General features: G+C 35.3%; 1 protein-coding gene across 4 annotated transcripts in view; it reads left to right on the top strand.

Moving 5' to 3' along the window:
• LOC138698523 (uncharacterized) overlaps nt 1-18,223 on the top strand; it is a 598,444-nt gene that overhangs the window by 557,844 nt on the left and 22,377 nt on the right. For all 4 annotated transcript variants that reach the window (XM_069824513.1, XM_069824512.1, XM_069824514.1 and 1 more), the window contains 3 exons: nt 17-186; nt 7,976-8,337; nt 12,760-12,892. In XM_069824513.1, the coding sequence (XP_069680614.1) occupies nt 17-186; nt 7,976-8,337; nt 12,760-12,892 (665 nt within the window). The remainder of the gene's footprint in view (nt 1-16; nt 187-7,975; nt 8,338-12,759; nt 12,893-18,223) is intronic.

The raw sequence follows: 18,223 nt of genomic DNA on the forward strand, positions 1-18,223 counted from the left end.
ACTTGCATACCCACAGGAACGCCGTGGATGACGTCAGTTTCCTGGAGTTCCTCAACATCTGTTCTCGTCTCGAGGACTTGTCGCTGGCCGAGTGTCCCGCAGCTTCGAAGCCTGGATACCGAGCCATGGTGCGGAGTCTCTTGCCACATCTCGCAGTGCTGGACGGCGTCCCCATGACGCAGGGAGGTAATATTACAGTCTAATATATACAGTCACGAAGCTTGAGTTGTGTGGGTGCTAGGAACAATAGACTGTGCCGGTACTATTTCTCATTATCTGTAATGAGGCGATATTAGCGATCCTAGTGGTTAGCAACTATCTATGGATGCATATTTACTACGTATTGAGCTTCGTGACTGTATATACTAGACTGTGGTAATATAATTTAATTTACCAGAAAATGTTCAAATTTCCTGACGAAATAACAATTAAATTTACTTTTTTTATGCTCGACCATGCCGAAATGTAGTAATTATACACCTGGTAGTAGCCCTTTAATGCACCTCATTAAAGTACACCTATTCATTATAATTCAGTTGTTCAGCCAATGAGAAATCACCATTGTACCATTATGAAACCACAAGTATCGATTATTCTCGGTTATGCAATCGAAAGACAATTAGCGAAAAGTCACGGAGGCTGGAAATCCAATACTGTCGCAGAAGGTTATGTTCTGTTACTATAATAATTAGCGTTGATTGTAAATAATATTAAAATAAATTCAATTTGTCATCTCGTTTTTCAATTCTAAATCAATTTCCAGGTTATATCAAGACTAATGTTCATGTTATTCTCTAGATTATATCAAGGTCAATGACATTCGTGCCTCGGAAAAAATCAATACTTTCGCGTCTGCGCATATCTCACAATTCAGGTCAGTTCCGCTCCTCACTTACACAACCATAACATGAATACTTCTGAATAATTTCAAGTTAGAAATATGGTCGAGCATAAAAAGTCGTATGAAACTTGCCTATAATGGTAATTAATACGCTCGTATGAAAATTATGAAACGAGCGCAAGCGAGTTTCATAAACATACTTGCGTTTTAATTACTACCATTATAGGCTCGTTGCATAATGTACTATTATATAACAGTTTTGTATTAGACATAGTAGATCACCAACCTCTCGGTAACGATCTCCAAAAAAAAAAAATGTTAGGCCTATATTAGAACCGCTTATAACTTTTGAACATATGAACATACTTACAAATGACTTTATTAGGCTTCATAGTGTTCTGGCCTTACGTAGACTGTTTTTGTTTTTTTGTTTTGTTTTTTTGTTTTTTTTCAAAATTTTCTCGAGTTCCTAAATTTTCATTACTGTTTTCTGTCTTTGTACAGTAGTGGCAAAAAAAAAAAACGGGCCGACCCTTGTAACTGATTTCAGAGCCTTGTTCACTCCAGAGCACGATAGACTAGTAACTAAGACTTTAGTGGTTCGAATCTTGCCTGGGAAGGAAACTTTTTTTTTTGTTCCTTATTCAAATTTATTCCCAATGCTTTTCGATTGCTGGTAAAATTCATGTTCTGGGAATAATAAGTTAACTAAGTAGTAAAACATCGCTGCAATCGAAAAGTATTGGGAATAAATTTGAATAAGGAACAAAAAAAAAGTTTCCTTCCCAGGCAGGATTCGAACCACGAAAGTCTTAGTTACCAGTCTATCGTGCTCTGGAGTGAACAAGGCTCTGAAATCACCTACAAGGGTCGGTCCGGTTTTTTTTGCCACTACTGTACATAGCATACACTTATTTCGTGTGTGATCTGTTTCATATTCGATAGGGCCTTTTAAGTAATCGTGATCAAGATACGTTAATGAATTTCAAATGATAAACGATTATGAAAGAGGTAATTTTAATTTTATTCACAGTCGTCAAATTTGAAAATGGAATTTCGGTTAGCTAACTGAAGATGAAAAAATTATAGGTAAAGAATTAGAAATATCCATTTATTCCACTCGTAAGAGCCCTTCTGACAGCTCCAGGGTTAAATTTTTACTTCATCTAGAAGTGACCAATGAAGTTCTCCTGGAGCCCTCTTATTTAGAGACAGTTTTGTAAATCGATGACACGAATCTTCGAACTTTATTTCGCTTTGAAATGAAGCCATGCTCAGGATTTTTACCGTCCTTAAAAATATATTGGCCTAGACAGAGTTTTAATCTGAGAACTTTGGGTCCATTAGCAAGCATAGTGGACAGTTTACGTAACGAATGAATGGTTGAATGAATAAACGAAAAAATATAGAAATGAGGAATAACGAATGATTAGAGAGGTGACTGAACTATAGATTAACGGAGGAATGATCGAACAAATGAGTTAACGAACGCGAGAATGAATGAATGAATGAATGGATTAAGACAATGCGCTACTGAAAATAGTCTAATTTTGACAAATTTTATCATTTTGTTATTTTCGCGCTAAAAAGTACGGTTTCATGAAAATTTTATCTCAATATCTTCATTATAAGTATGCTTTTTTGGTAGAAGTTGTGTTAATATACGAGATATGTGTAACCAAAATTATTGTTGTTTTCTAATGACAATAAAGTCATTTGACCTCTTGTACTCAAATATTTTTCAAAGATATTGTCATTGTCAGCCACTGGAGCACTTAAACGGAAGCACTTAACCAAAACTTAAAATTTAAATATTTCAAAAAATAAATTTTCTACGTTTTCAACGACAAGTATTCATTTTATTTCTCAGTGGTTAAAGCTAGAGTGATAAACTTGGCATACTTATTCATTAATATCTCTGTTGTGAAATGGAACCTTTGATTGGCTGTATTCAGCATAGTTTTATTGCTAGAGAATTATACGTAAAGCAGTATTATTTTATTTTATTAATGTTTGAACATTGAAGTACGGTAATTATATTTTTTTTACTAATGAACAAATTAGAGTAGGGAATTACTAATGCTCCATTGCACAAAATGCAGTTTTACCTTTAAGAAAACATTAAAGTTTTAAAAAAATAATAGGCCTAACTCTTTTAGCAATAGTACTTTCACTAAAAAATAAAACACGAAATAAGCTTATTTTTAAGATTTTTGAGAAAATGTTTATATTTAAAATGTGTGATTATGATATTGATATGCATATTCAGCAAAAATGTCAACTTTCTAGCTCAAAAATGGTGAATTTTATAAATTTCAGCAGTGCATAGCCTTAACTAAGAAATATACAAGTGAATGAGAAATAAATGTAAAAACCAACTAATGGGTAAACAAGTAAATGGAGAAATGACTGAATAAAATGAACTAATTAATGCGTGAATGAACGAGCAAGTGAATTTAAGACTTAATTAATTAATCAATCAATCATACATTAAATATAATGGGTGAATGAAGAAACATATAAATAAATCAGTTAGTGAATTAATTAGTTAATTAATCAATCATACATTAAATATAATGGGTGAATGAAAAAAACATGTAAATAAATCAGTTAGTGAATTATTTAATTAATTAATTAATCATACATTAAATATAGTGGATGAATGAAGAAACATGTAAATAAATCAGTTAATGAAATAATTAATTAATCATATATTAAATGTAATGGATGAATGAAGAAACATGTAAATAAATCAGTTAGTGAATTAATTAATCATACATTAAATATAATGGGTGAATGAAGAAACATGTAAATAAATCAGTTAGTGAATTAATTAATCATACATTAAATGTAATGGGTGAATGAAGAAACATAAATAAATCAGTTAGTGAATTAATTAATTAATCATACATTAAATATAATGGATGAATGAAGAAACATGTAAATAAATCAGTTAGTGAATTAATTAATAATCATACATTAAATATAATGGATGAATGAAGAAACATGTAAATAAATCAGTTAGTGAATTAATTAATTAATCATACATTAAATATAATGGATGAATGAAGAAACATGTAAATAAATCCGTTAGTGAATTAATTAATTAATTAATTAATCATACATTAAATATAATCGGTGAATGAAGACACATGTAAATAAATCAGTTAGTTAATTAATTAATTAATTTAATAATTAATCATACATTAAATATAATGGGTGAATGAAGAAACATGTAAATAAATCAGTTAGTGAATTAATTAATTGATTAATCATACATTAAATATAGTGAGTGAATGAATAAACATGTAAATAAATCAGTTAGTGAATTAATTAATTAATCATACATTAAATATAATGGGTGAATGAAAAAACATGTAAATAAATCAGTTAGTGGATTAATTAATTAATTAACAAACTAATTAACATAAATATGAATGTGTGAAGTTAAGAAATATCAGAAAAAGAATATCCTATTTTATGGTTCTGAAAATTCCATGCGTAATGTCAAATTATTTCCGTCTTTTGAAGTGCGTTCCATCATTTTAAGCTACAGAGCAATTTAACATTTGGATAAAAATATTCAAGTGGAACATGACCAAAACTTTTGTCTTATTTGATTTGGAAGATGGACGACTTCCAAGAGTAATAATTGTTTGATTTCCTGCATGGTATTATTACTTGAAGTAAACCTCTAATAGCGTGTACAACTTATGCTGTGAAAGTAACTGCTTACTCCTGAACGTAGGCTATGTTCCCTTGCTGCACATTCATGTCTTAGGGTCGATAAATTCGACCTGCAACAGATACCGTACCGTCCGAGGGGACTACGCAGTACCACGGTGAAGGTGACATGTAAAGGGCGTTATAGACACTGTCGATAAAATCTATACGCCATGTTTGTTGTTAGTACAGTATACACAACCTAATGAATGATAGGGCTAATAAACCATCTTCAGACCTTCTGGCTACTCCCATTAGGCCTACGTAGGTTCTTTCACCCACGCATTGCTACCGTAACAGAAAATACATTTTTCAGTATTATTCTTGCTTTTCTATCCTGAAGTCATAGTTAATATGAAAAATACGAGATGAACAAGTGCTCCACGAAGTGATGCAACAAATTAATATGTTCTTCTATGTAAATAAATATCTAATCTTGCGATATTTTACTGAATATAGGTTTTAAATATCAGACGATAAATGACGCGGTTCAATTCCACGTGCTGTTAACTTCTCAGAACAGACGACGAATTTAATCAGAAATCTCTTTCGGGCCGATTGTATAAACCATTTAATCTTAGATCAGAGGTTAAATTGATCCTTGTTTCAGCTGAACTTGGAATTTTGTGTTGTATAAAGTCTAATCTGAGATCAATTTGTCTCAAACTAAAGTCAACTTTGACTGAAGAAATTTCTCCGATTAAGTTAGATGATCCAAGTTCAGTTATTTCTTTTCTGTTTGAAATATACGAGTTACAGATTGTGCAAATAAAATATCCATTATTATTAATATTAATAGATATGTTAGGCACATTTATATATATATATATATATTTCTTTCAATTTCTTGCCTTAATACACAAACATTCTTATATTTTATAAGGCTCTATCGTGTTCAGCAATATCAAATAACATAACCTATAATTATATTATATTCATAACAACTATTAATTATTATCTGATATGATAGGTACATTCATAAATGTTCAATTAACTGTATTACTAAACGAAAATTGTCGTTTTATAAAGCTTTATTATGTTTAGCAGTATCAAACACCATAACATGACAACAACTTGAGTCAACCTTCTTCTTATTGTCCGCCATTATTTACATTGCACAAAAAAACAGTGTCTCCAACAGAGTGTAATACGGAAAGTCGCCAAAAAGTAGTTGTAAAGTCGCTAGATTTCTCATTATCAACAAAGAAAGATTAAATTTTGTCACTATGGGGTGCTAAAAAGGTCACTAAATCCCTATTTAAACAATATAAAAGTTAAAAGAAATTGTTGTTGAAAAAGAGTTAAAGTCGCTATATTGGCAACACTGAACAAACCTGTATAACATGGTCCGCGCATCACGTATTTCATCTGTTTATGCGATGTTGCCAAATCCTTTTCACGTGAACTTAGATTGCATTTGAACCAAGGAAATTTGATCGCAGAAAAGTTTTATACAATAGAAGAAGTGTCTGAACTCGGTTTACTTTTCGATCTTCAATCAAAGTTAATCTTTAGTCAGGGAGTTTTATGCAATCGGGCCTTAATAAATTCTGAACATGTTTAAAGATTATCATAGGGAATATCACTCTTACATTGACAAAATCAGAAGGTAACTTATTATTTTATTACTAACAAGATTAGTTGTATTTGCAGAAGTTTTGTGTATTTCATTATTCCATATTTATAAACATGAATGGTACCTCTAGTATCATGGTAGTGAATTTCAATATTAGTGCTAAACAAAATTCTATTACTTTTGCGTAACATAGCTGAATAATTTTTCTTCGGATAACCATGGTCTTCGTCTTTTTTCCATTTATCTTCATCCCATACTGCTCACAGCTGTCATTTGGCTCCAGTAGCATATCCTTAATATCGTATCTTCTGCTAACAACGCCATATCATCAGCAAATCATACTCACTTCCTTCTTCCTCCTACTATCACTCCTTCCATGTTCTGGAAACAGTTCTTCACTAAATCCTTCAAGCAGATGTTGAAAAGGGTACGTGATAAAGGACATCCTTGTCGTACTTCTCTCTCTATTTCACTTCCTTCAGACATTTCTTCTCCTATCTTTACTTTGATTCGTTTCATGTAAAGATTACTGAAAAGTTCTTCAGGATTCCCATCAGGTTCTCATGCCATGTTTGCAGTTTTTCTTCCCGTTGCTTTCCGCACCCCACTCTCTCTTTCGCATCTTAAAAGATCCCAGCGTGGAGGTGAGGAGAGGAGATTTGACTAATTAGACTCTCCGGACTTCACCGTAAGGGTTAAATCGATTGTGTTTGTGTAAAGGGAGATAAGTCATAAAAATGAGTTTTGGCTTTCGAGTTAAATGAAAATTAAACATATAATTTTCTCACAAATAAAACATATCAAATGCTAGTATTCTTTTATTTTTTGCATGCTCGGTTGTAGAATTTAACTTGTGTATTCCCCTGGGGAACAAAACTCCAGTTGCACAAAAAATCGCTTAACTCCCTTTAGCGGAACACCATCGAAATATTTTTTTTATTTATTTTATTTATTTCAGCTGGTAGAGACAAGGCCATCAGGCCTTCTCTTCCCCTCTACCAAGGGATTACAACTACAATATTAAGAATGCAATTACAATTATAATTACAATTAATATTAGATTTACAAATACAATAAAAATCAAAGTACTAAAAGATTAACTGATTAATAAAAGCTAGACAGTTTATTGTAAAAGTTAAGAAGAGAGAAAAAAAATTGATTAATTAAGTAAAAAGTAAAGCTACTCTACGCAGTAAGAAAATGCTTAATAAGTTTGCTTTTGAATGCTACTAAATTCCGACAGTCTCTGATGTCACTGGGTAGGGTATTCCACAAGCGCGAGAGCGAGATTGTGTATGATGATGAACACGATGATGTCTTATGTGTTGGTATGGCTAGTATGCTGCTATTTTGCGTGCGAATGAAGAGATTATATGATGACAGGTAACTGAAACGGGAGGCAAGGTAGGTAGGTGTAGAGGTGTGAAGAACTTGGAAAAGGAGAACAAGAGAATGAAAATTTCTACATTCGTTAAGCCGTAGCCAGTTTAGAGTTTGGAAGGATAGGGTAATGTGGTCAGCGCGACGGACATCGCAGACGAAGTGAACACAAGAATTATGAACACGTTGTAATCTTTGCGACTGGTTGACATTGAGGTCAGTCAATAGAAAATCACAATAATCGAAGTGGAGCATTACTAGTGTTTCCAGTGTATCAGTTCTAGCAGGGTTTTTAACCCGATTGGAGACCCGGAAATTCCAATTAGCAGACCTAAGATGTAGATAATTATTATTTTAGGTTGTTAGACTGTAAACAGTGTTTTCAGTGCTCATATGGACGCCATGAATCATATTGTGTGTAGCTCTTTCCTAACGTCTATCTGCCGTTCTTACAGGTCTGGAAGAAGATGACGAGATTGATGATGAAGATGAAGAAGTCGGCGACGATGAAGAAGACAACGACGTAGATGCTAGCGAGCGTTCAGATCAAGATTCCACGTGGTCGACCTCCCACGGAGGCGCGTCATCGTTCCGGCCTGAAACACCGCAGTCTCCCCTGGGAAGGAGCGGAGGCTACGGAGATGGGGCCGTCGGAGGTTCCCAGCACTCGAGGCCGGACGACGAAGCTGCTCCGCCTGATTCATCCGACCTGAGTACGGGGACGGAGTCCCCCGATGCGTCCAGCACCATGTACCTGGCGGATACGTCCCGCTCCATGCAGAGCAGTAGCTCTGATAACATGTTGGCTGCAAAAAAGGTCTGGCTTCAAATTGTACAATATGCAACGAGCCTATAATGGTAGTAATTAAGACGCAAGTATGTTTATGAAACAAGCGCAAGCGAGTTTCATAATTTTCATATTAGCGTCTTAATTACGGTATGGCATAGTTGCGCCCCGCGGTCAATTGGGAGGCCTAGGCATGGCATAATTGCGCCCCGAAGAAATCAGGTAGCAGAATGGACATGGCATAGTTGCGCCCTGATGGACATAGTACACACGAAAGTTATTGTCATGATATAAACAAATTACTTACAAATATTACAGTGATAGCTGCATTGAAATCAGATAGGCCTAGCATATGATCAATTTTAATATTTAAAATAACACTTTTTTATCAATCACACACAATAAATGACTGTATTTTTTGTTTGTACATCGATATCTTAACCCTACAGTACAGGGTTTCGAAAATTGAAACTTAGAACCATTGTGAATTATTAACTCTTTACCCTTTTCACTAAACTTAACATTCATTTTAAATTAACCTCACTATACGCCACGGTGCGAAAATCATTAATAAAATGTTAAAGACTGCTAAGCCCCCATATTCCAACGGCTCACTCATTTGAATATGTCAGTTAATAAAGTACTGCCAACTTCATTAACGGTAGGCTATTGATAATCACTGCGTAAACAGTAGAAAAACAGTTAATAAAGTACTGCCAACTTCATGGTGTTCATTTTAACGGTAGGCTATTGATAATCACTGCATAAACAGTAGAAAAACAGTTAATAAAGTACTGCCAACTTCATGGTGTTCATTTTAACGGTAGGCTATTGATAACCACTGCATAAACAGTAGAAAAAGAGTTAATAAAGTACTGCCAACTTCATGGTGTTCATTTTAACGGTAGGCTATTGATAATCACCGCATAAACAGTAGAAAAACAGTTAATAAAGTACTGCCAACTTCATGGTGTTCATTTTAACGGTAGGCTATTGATAATCACCGCATAAACAGTAGAAAAACAGTTAATAAAGTACTGCCAACTTCATGGTGTTCATTTTAACGGTAGGCTATTGATAAGCACTGCATAAACAGTAGAAAAACAGTTAATAAAGTACTGCCAACTTCATGGTGTTCATTTTAACGGTAGGCTATTGATAACCACTGCATAAACAGTAGAAAAACAGTTAATAAAGTACTGCCAACTTCATGGTGTTCATTTTAACGGTAGGCTATTGATAATCACTGCATAAACAGTAGAAAAACAGTTAATAAAGTACTGCCAACTTCATGGTGTTCATTTTAACGGTAGGCTATTGATAACCACTGCATAAACAGTAGAAAAACAGTTAATAAAGTACTGCCAACTTCATGGTGTTCATTTTAACGGTAGGCTATTGATAATCACTGCATAAACAGTAGAAAAACAGTTAATAAAGTACTGCCAACTTCATGGTGTTCATTTTAACGGTAGGCTATTGATAACCACTGCATAAACAGTAGAAAAACAGTTAATAAAGTACTGCCAACTTCATGGTGTTCATTTTAACGGTAGGCTATTGATAATCACTGCATAAACAGTAGAAAAACAGTTAATAAAGTACTGCCAACTTCATGGTGTTCATTTTAACGGTAGGCTATTGATAATCACTGCATAAACAGTAGAAAAACAGTTAATAAAGTACTGCCAACTTCATGGTGTTCATTTTAACGGTAGGCTATTGATAAGCACTGCATAAACAGTAGAAAAACAGTTAATAAAGTACTGCCAACTTCATGGTGTTCATTTTAACGGTAGGCTATTGATAACCACTGCATAAACAGTAGAAAAACAGTTAATAAAGTACTGCCAACTTCATGGTGTTCATTTTAACGGTAGGCTATTGATAACCACTGCATAAACAGTAGAAAAACAGTTAATAAAGTACTGCCAACTTCATGGTGTTCATTTTAACGGTAGGCTATTGATAACCACTGCATAAACAGTAGAAAAACAGTTAATAAAGTACTGCCAACTTCATGGTGTTCATTTTAACGGTAGGCTATTGATAATCACTGCGTAAACAGTAGAAAAACAGTTAATAAAGTACTGCCAACTTCATGGTGTTCATTTAACGGTAGGCTATTGATAATCACTGCATAAACAGTAGAAAAACAGTTAATAAAGTACTGCCAACTTCATGATGTTCATTTTAACGGTATCGATAATGAATATTAAATCGAATAAGAAATCAATAAGGTTGGTTGATTACGAGGCTGGAGTTTCCGTAGTGTCTTTTTCTCTACCTATTTCATCGGAGCGCAACTATGCCATCCCCTTTTCTCTACCTGATGGGAACGGGGCGCAACTATGCCCACAAAATAGGGACCCTTTTTTATCTGCTGCATTTTATCTGACCGTGGGGCGCAACTATGCCCTGCCCCTTAATTACCATTATAGTCAAGCTTCATACGACTTTTTATGCTCGACCATATTAATTTTTTCCGGCAATTGGTGAAATAAATTTGCGGGAATGTGCTTTGTGAAAGGCTGGAAGATGACGGTGAATTGATGTTAATTTGTGTGTTGTTTTTTTCGACTGAGGTTAATATTGTCTAATCTCGCGCTAGTTCTCCTTCGATTGCATATCCGAGAATAATCGATACTTGCGCTTTCATATTGCTACAATGGTATTTTCTGATTGGTGGAACACCTGAACTTTAACGAATAGGTGTACTTTAATGAGATCCATTAAAGGGCTGCTACCAGGTGTATAATTACTACATTTCGGCATGGTTGAGCATAAAATAAATTCTGGTTTTGTTAATAACGGTGGTTTTTGAAGATTTTGAATTTCGTTGTACGAAGTATGAAAGATAAACTCTTTTTATAGCGCAATAAATTGATTTCGAGTTACTGAAATGCACGTTTTATCCTCCACAGTCACCACACCTAGTAAGCAAAAAATGTAGGCTAGTTCTGTGTCAAAAAGACAATGTTCATTCATTCATTCATTCATTCATTCATTCATTCATTCATTCATTCATTCATTCATTCATTCATTCATTCATTCATTCATTCAGTGTTCTGTCCAAGGACAGGTATTTCACTGCAAACCCAGTTTCCTCAAGTCTTTCCTATTTTCTGCCTTCCTCTTAGTCTCCGCATATGATCCTTATATCTTAATGTCGTCTATCATCTGATATCTTCTTCTGCCCAGAACTCTTCTCCCGTTCACCATACCTTCCAGTGCATCGTTCAGTAGGCAGTTTCTTCTCAACCAGTTACCCAACCAATTCCTTTTCCTCTTTCTGATCAGTTTCAGCATCATTCTTTGTTCACCCACTCTTTCCAACACAGCTTCATTTCTTATTCTGTCTGTCCATGTCACACGTTCCATCCTTCTCCATATCCACATTTCAAATGCTTTTCTTCATTTCGTCGTAATGTCCATGTTTCTGTCCCATACAATTTCACACTCCACACAAAGCACTTCAGCAGTCTCTTCCTTAGTTCTATCTCCAGAGGTCCGCGGAAGATGCTGTTTTTCGTATTAAAAGCTTCCTTAGCCATTGCTATCCTCCTTTTGACTTCCTGGCAGCAGCTCATGTTACTGCTTATAGTACATCCCAAGTATTTGAAGCTGTCCACTTGCTCTACTGCCTCATTTAGAATTCGCACGTTGACCTTCTTTATTTTTCTTCTTATAACCATGGTCTTCGTCTTGTTTGCATTTATCTCTCTCCCATACTCCTCACAACTGTCATTTAGCTCCAGTAGCATATCTCTTAATATCGTCTCCTCTTCTGCTAACAACGCCATAGTCTATCAGCAAATCTTACACACTTTAATCTTCTTCCTCATATTATCATCCCTCACATATTCTGAAAACAGTTCTTTACTAAATCTCCAAGTAGATGTTGAACAGTCCACACCTGCGGAGTAACGGCTAGCTCATCTGGCCGCGAAACCAGGTGGCCCGGGTTCGATTCCCGGTCGGGGCAAGTTACCTGGTTGAGGTTTTTTCCGGGATGTTCCCTAAACCCAATATGAGCAAATGCTGGGTAACTTTCGGTGCTGGACCCCGGACTCATTTCACCGGCATTATCACCTTCATCTCATTCAGACGCTAAATAACCTGAGATGTTGATAAAGAGTCGTAAAATAAGCTACTAAAAATAAAAAAAAAAGAAGTTGAACAGAGTAGGTGATAAGGACATTCTTGTCGCACTCCTCTCCCTATTTCACTTCCTTCTGACATTTCTTCTTCTATCCTGACCTCGACTTGTTATTTCATATAAACGTTATAGAACAGCCTTCTCTCGTTCCAATCCAACTCAATTTTCTTCAGGATGCCTATCAATTTATTCCAATCCACTCTGTCAAATGCCTTTTCTAAGTCCACAAATACTATATACACTTGTAAAAAGTGTCCTACTGTATAATTTAGCGTTTTGTATGATTGGAATAGAAAACACCGCGCAGACTTCCCGTGAAGAAGCGTCCTGCCACGGCGGTAGCGTCCCCTGATGCAGCAAGCCGACCCCTGCGGTCCAATACACCACGAATGCCCAGACCGTCTTCCGCAGCAGCAGCTGCTGCAGGTTGGTAACGGACATCGAATTTAATATATCATGTAACATTGTGGTTATGTAATTGATAACATGCGAAACTCAATTGTTTCGAAATGTACAGGGACATCATTTTATTTTTACTTGAATTTTTATTGTACCTGCATTTCTGAATGTTCTTGACTCCCACCCCTTTCGCTAATGTTCCTGCTCCCGTCGGCCACACAAACTTACGGCCGCTGTTACATTCGAAGTCCGCTAGCAGTGAAGTAAACAATCCAGAGTATAGTGTGTTTCAGAAATATGGTTGCGTTTTCTATAGAAGAAAGAGCCTATATTATTGAAGCTTATTTCCAGGTGCAGGTATTTATGGAGATTAACTTTATCATTTGGGTTTTTAATACTGGTGTCGGCGGAGATTGTTGGAGATTCATTTGTAATCTTGGAGGGGGGGGATTAATGGAAATTTTGAAAAATACAATTATTTTGAAATTGGAGTATTAACTCAGTATGAATATTACTTTCCAAATAATTAATATTAAAGGTTCGTTGGATTCTGGTAAAGGTGCGGTATGCCCAATAGACAATATTTGTTGGATTGGGACTCTATTTAACACACATGCATTAAACACAAGAAAAACTTGCAGCCCTCAAATTAACTCTTTCAAATTATTAGTGAAATGTTGAATTCTCCGTATTTTTTGTTCACTAATGTAATCAGAACACCTGGAATACCATGCAATGTAGCCTACTTCGATATTATAACAAATTCTAAAGAAAAAATAGTCCGAAAAAAGAACTCAGAATATAAAATTCGTTATAAAACGACACAATAATAATAATAATAATAATAATAATAATAATAATAATGTGTTCATATTTCGCCATTAGAAATCCATTTCGCGATTTGCCGTGATTATTTTATCCGCATATGCTTAATCAGAATCTCTTAATTCGTAAAGATTATTAAAAATATATTATATATCTATTATGTCGTGATTTTCGCGATCTCCATAAACACCTGGCCCTGCTTATTTCGCACAGTACGGTGTGTAGCATGACTGAATAACTTTATCTGTGTGGACTGAGCAGAAGTGGAATTAGAGTTATCGAAAGTACGGTAATATGCTGAATAAAGTAGCCATTATATAATGAATACAACCGCCTGAAGAGTTGAGTTTGTGAAAAAAAAAAAAACTGTTACTACTCTACTGTATTTTGATAAAATACCGTAATAGTAATATGCGTTACAAGAGCGGTATGTTGATGTTTTCATGTTCGAGGAAAAGATTGAAAAAGCGAAAAGTAGTTGAGCTTTTTTAATTTCCGAGAACATGAAAACAAACATACCGCTCGTGTATCGTACATTATTTTGTGCGAAGATCGTTTATTACATACCTGAAAGAGGAATTTCTAATTAGTTGCAATGAAATCTCCATCTTTGTTTCTGTTCAATGACGGCAACTTTTAAAAACTAAAATATCTATCTTCAACATTGTTGCTTTAAAATATTTTCTGTGTTTACTATACTCCAGCAGGCCGTGATATACGTCTGTCTTTTTTTTCCCCCAGTCTATAAATGCGAACTTAAAACAAACGGTAAGGTTATGTAATGAATAATTTTTCATTTTAATATTTTAACAATATTATTTATATAACATATTGCAGTAATAACATCGGCATCTGGAATCTTGTTGATTTTTTCACGGCTTCCTTAATGTTACTTGCATTACAAATGCAGTAACTTTTGTGGTGTTGTAGAGTTTACTTAATTTTTGCAAATATTTAAAAACAATAATTAACAGTGCAATTTAGGTGAAATTGCAGTGGTAAGTTTCCAATTTATAATTATTACTATGTTAAACGTCTCTAAAAATAATATGTTAAAAGCCTAAAGCAGTAAAATCAATATGGCGCTTAAGCGGTAAGAAGAGGGAAATTGTTATTTGTGTTACGTTGGGAATACTGAATGTGGTATTTCACACTTACCGCGTATTGGTTTTGTGCGGAAAGCAAGCAAATACGCACGATCTGGCACAAAAGTAATAAACAAACTGAAAATCGTAATATCGCATTTCTCTGTAACACAAGTGGATACACTACTTTACTCTCCTCCTATAGCTAGTAAAATGATCTGTTTACATATTGCACTAGTAACATCAAACTCCTGTAATGGAAGGGGGTAACAGTGTTTCCGAGTATAGCCAGGTTAATGTTAAAAATGTTGGTAAAAATAAAGTGATGTCCCTGTATAAAAATAAGTAACTTCCGTGTCACGACACTTTTTTAACATCCCACGACAACAGTGCCATACCATCTACAGGCTACAGCTGTGGAAGCGCTGAAGATTATAGCCTATTGTGCATACGCTGTGTACAATTTTGTATTTTTTAATGTACAATACACCCTCACTGAGTATGAACACCCATTCCGTGAAAATATAGTGAAACAAACAATGACAGGATTTGAAATGTTTACTGTAACAATACAGTCACAGCCGAATGCTAATGTTATTAATAGTCAGGCTGTGAATTAATGTAATTTGTGTGACCACACCCAATGACGCCATCGTCCCTCGCACCGAAGTTGCGTATAAAATTAATAGTAGCACGGCTTCTTTCAGTAATATCCCGTCATCGAGAGCAGCTACAGACCTGTGCCACCACTCCTTTGATTTGTACAGTTCTGAAAATAAGTTTTGAGCCTCTTGAAATGAACTAGTTCCAGTTGGAAGACACTGCTCATGCTTAGACGTGAAAGGCCTTTATATTGCTAAGGGAGCTGTTGAAATTTCTTCAATCCGGAATGTTGTCGTAACCTAGAGTTCCCAGACTTCCCGTAAAATACGGGATCGTCCCGTTTTTCGGTAATCCGTCCCGTTGTCCCGAGAAAAGTCTTCGGAACAGCTTTCCGTCCCGTATTTTAGAGTTCTAAACTGAGAAAAAACGGAAAAGTTACAATGTATATTCTACATTACAAATTAGAAACATCGCTCTTCATCATTGCAGGTGACTGTAGATGGACTATTATGAAACAATATTATTGTGGGTTATTAATTTCTCAAGGCGAGTGACGGCAACACCAAACGTTTAGATGAAGTCTGGGTGGATCTTTTAAAAGTACTGAAGGAGAACTCTCAAATTTGAAGAGGGTAGTGGAGTTCATCTTGTGTATCCGTGGAACAAATGCGTGTGTCGAAGAATTATTTTCTCGCATGAGCGCTCTATGGACTGATGAGAAAAATAAATTGTCTGTAAAAATAGTAAAATCAATGCTTGTTGTAAAATCATTCAGTGAGGATTGTGTTGCTTTTCAAGACATGTTTTTTTTAAATAAACAATTGTTAAGTGAAATTCATTCTTCAGAGAAATATTGCAAGGCCAAGAATACTGTCACATGACTAGAGTATTTTGTAGCTATTTCTGTAATAAATTGGTAAAAACAATTTTAAGACAATTTACATGAAGAAGCTTAAACTTAATACAAATATCCTCCCTAACAATTTTGTTTACTATTTGTTTACTTACCCTTAGTTAGTAGAGTTTACTACACACACACTTTGAAAGATTGGCATATTTGATGGGTACGCATACTAAACTTACTCAGTGATAACTGATAAGTGTCCCGAATTGTTTTCCAATATGTCTGGGTACCCTATCGTAACCTCGTAACCCGTTCTGAAATTGTGAGAGGAAAATTGATTTGCTGTAAATAGGCTAACAGATGACTGTTTGTAGATCTTGGAGAGAAAAAAAAAATATGATAAAAATATTTCCTTCCCTGGCGGGTTCCGAACCGCGGTCTCAAGTCCTACAGACTTGGGAATACCTAGCCAACCATGAGGAGAATGAATTGGGTACGTTCAAATCCGACTCACCTTAGGGTCCGAAGTATTTCCGAAATCTCGTAGATTCTGTTCCTCGCCGAATCAGAGCCATTAGAAGGCCTTGTGGACACGATATTGAGATCGTACACAGTAAGTTCTCATTTTATATTGTTTTTATTCTGTTTTTCTATATTTATTTATTATTTTTAAGACAAAACGTAGCCTATCTTTAGATTAACAATTTTGTAGGACAATAATAACGGCCCATAGGACTTGGATAATATTAATTCCACTTTTTTAAACGAAACATCGGCCCCAGGACTCTGAAGAACATACCAATTTTAACGTTATATATAAAAAAATGGCAACGGCCACAGAAACTTGAACCCCTGGCCGGCTGCTTGCCTTGAGAATGAGATTCCTGTGTTCCAAAGGTCTCGACTAGAGGGTCGAGACGAGAGACTTTCTGTCTGTTTTCCCTGATACAGCACAGAAATGTTTCTTCTAATATGAAGAGATGTAAAAATAAAGGGATTTTATAATTCACAGAACCACACAAACTGAAAAGTTACAAAGTTTCATAAAACGTTTGGAAAATCGTTTCTTAATAATTTAATTAGCGCTGATGAGACATGGTTACGATACTAAGACCCAAAAAGTAGTTCAACCTGGAAACTTCCGTCATCGCCAACAGGAAAGGAAATTGAGTAAGATACTTTGTTGGAATATGCAAGATTGAATTGTGGTTTATTCCACACCTACGTGTGAGGTAGCGAACAGTGACAGCTGCCGTGAATTACTGCGGAAACTACAACTGTAAATCAAGTTTGAGAGACATGTAAAACTTCTAAAAGCATTATTCTGTCCCAGGATAATGTTAAAACCCACACGTCTAACAAAACAAACCTATCCAAGTGTTAAGACATCCGTCTTACAGTCCCGATTTATAGCCGAATGATTTACAGCTTCTTGCCAAATTAAAATAAGAATTTTAGGATGCGTTTCATTCAGATGGGGGCATCTGTAGTTGTGTGTTTAAGGCGTTGCGCTATAAGCCAGAAAGTTGTGGGTTCGATTCCCGAAGTGATCGTGGATTTTCTCCGTTGATATAATACTTCTGGCCGCACTATGTTTCTAGGGTTTACTCAGCCTCTAATAGAAATGAGTACCAGAGGTATTTTCTTTGGGAACGAAGGTGGCCATCACGTATGACTGACATCCCTACTGCTATTAAGTGCTAAATGTTTGGTCAAGTGGGAGCCTTTACATTCTGCTATACTAAGGACCCTTCGGAATCCTTAATGAGGTTGCTTTCCCTTGCTTTCATTCTGATGAGAAGATAATTATACGTGTATGAGTGGCTGAGCAAGAAACCGAGAGATTTCTTGTAAGACAGAATCCAGAAGCTTTAGCACGAAAAAAGACCACGAGGTAAATGGAAAACCATTAAATCACCAGCAAACATTGAGACTGTAAGAACCGCTGTTGTTCAGATCCCTGAACTTTCATTGCGACAACTTTCAGTGGTATTGAACATA

Source organism: Periplaneta americana, chromosome 4 (assembly GCF_040183065.1).
Source record: "Periplaneta americana isolate PAMFEO1 chromosome 4, P.americana_PAMFEO1_priV1, whole genome shotgun sequence".
Classification (NCBI taxonomy): domain Eukaryota; kingdom Metazoa; phylum Arthropoda; class Insecta; order Blattodea; family Blattidae; genus Periplaneta; species Periplaneta americana.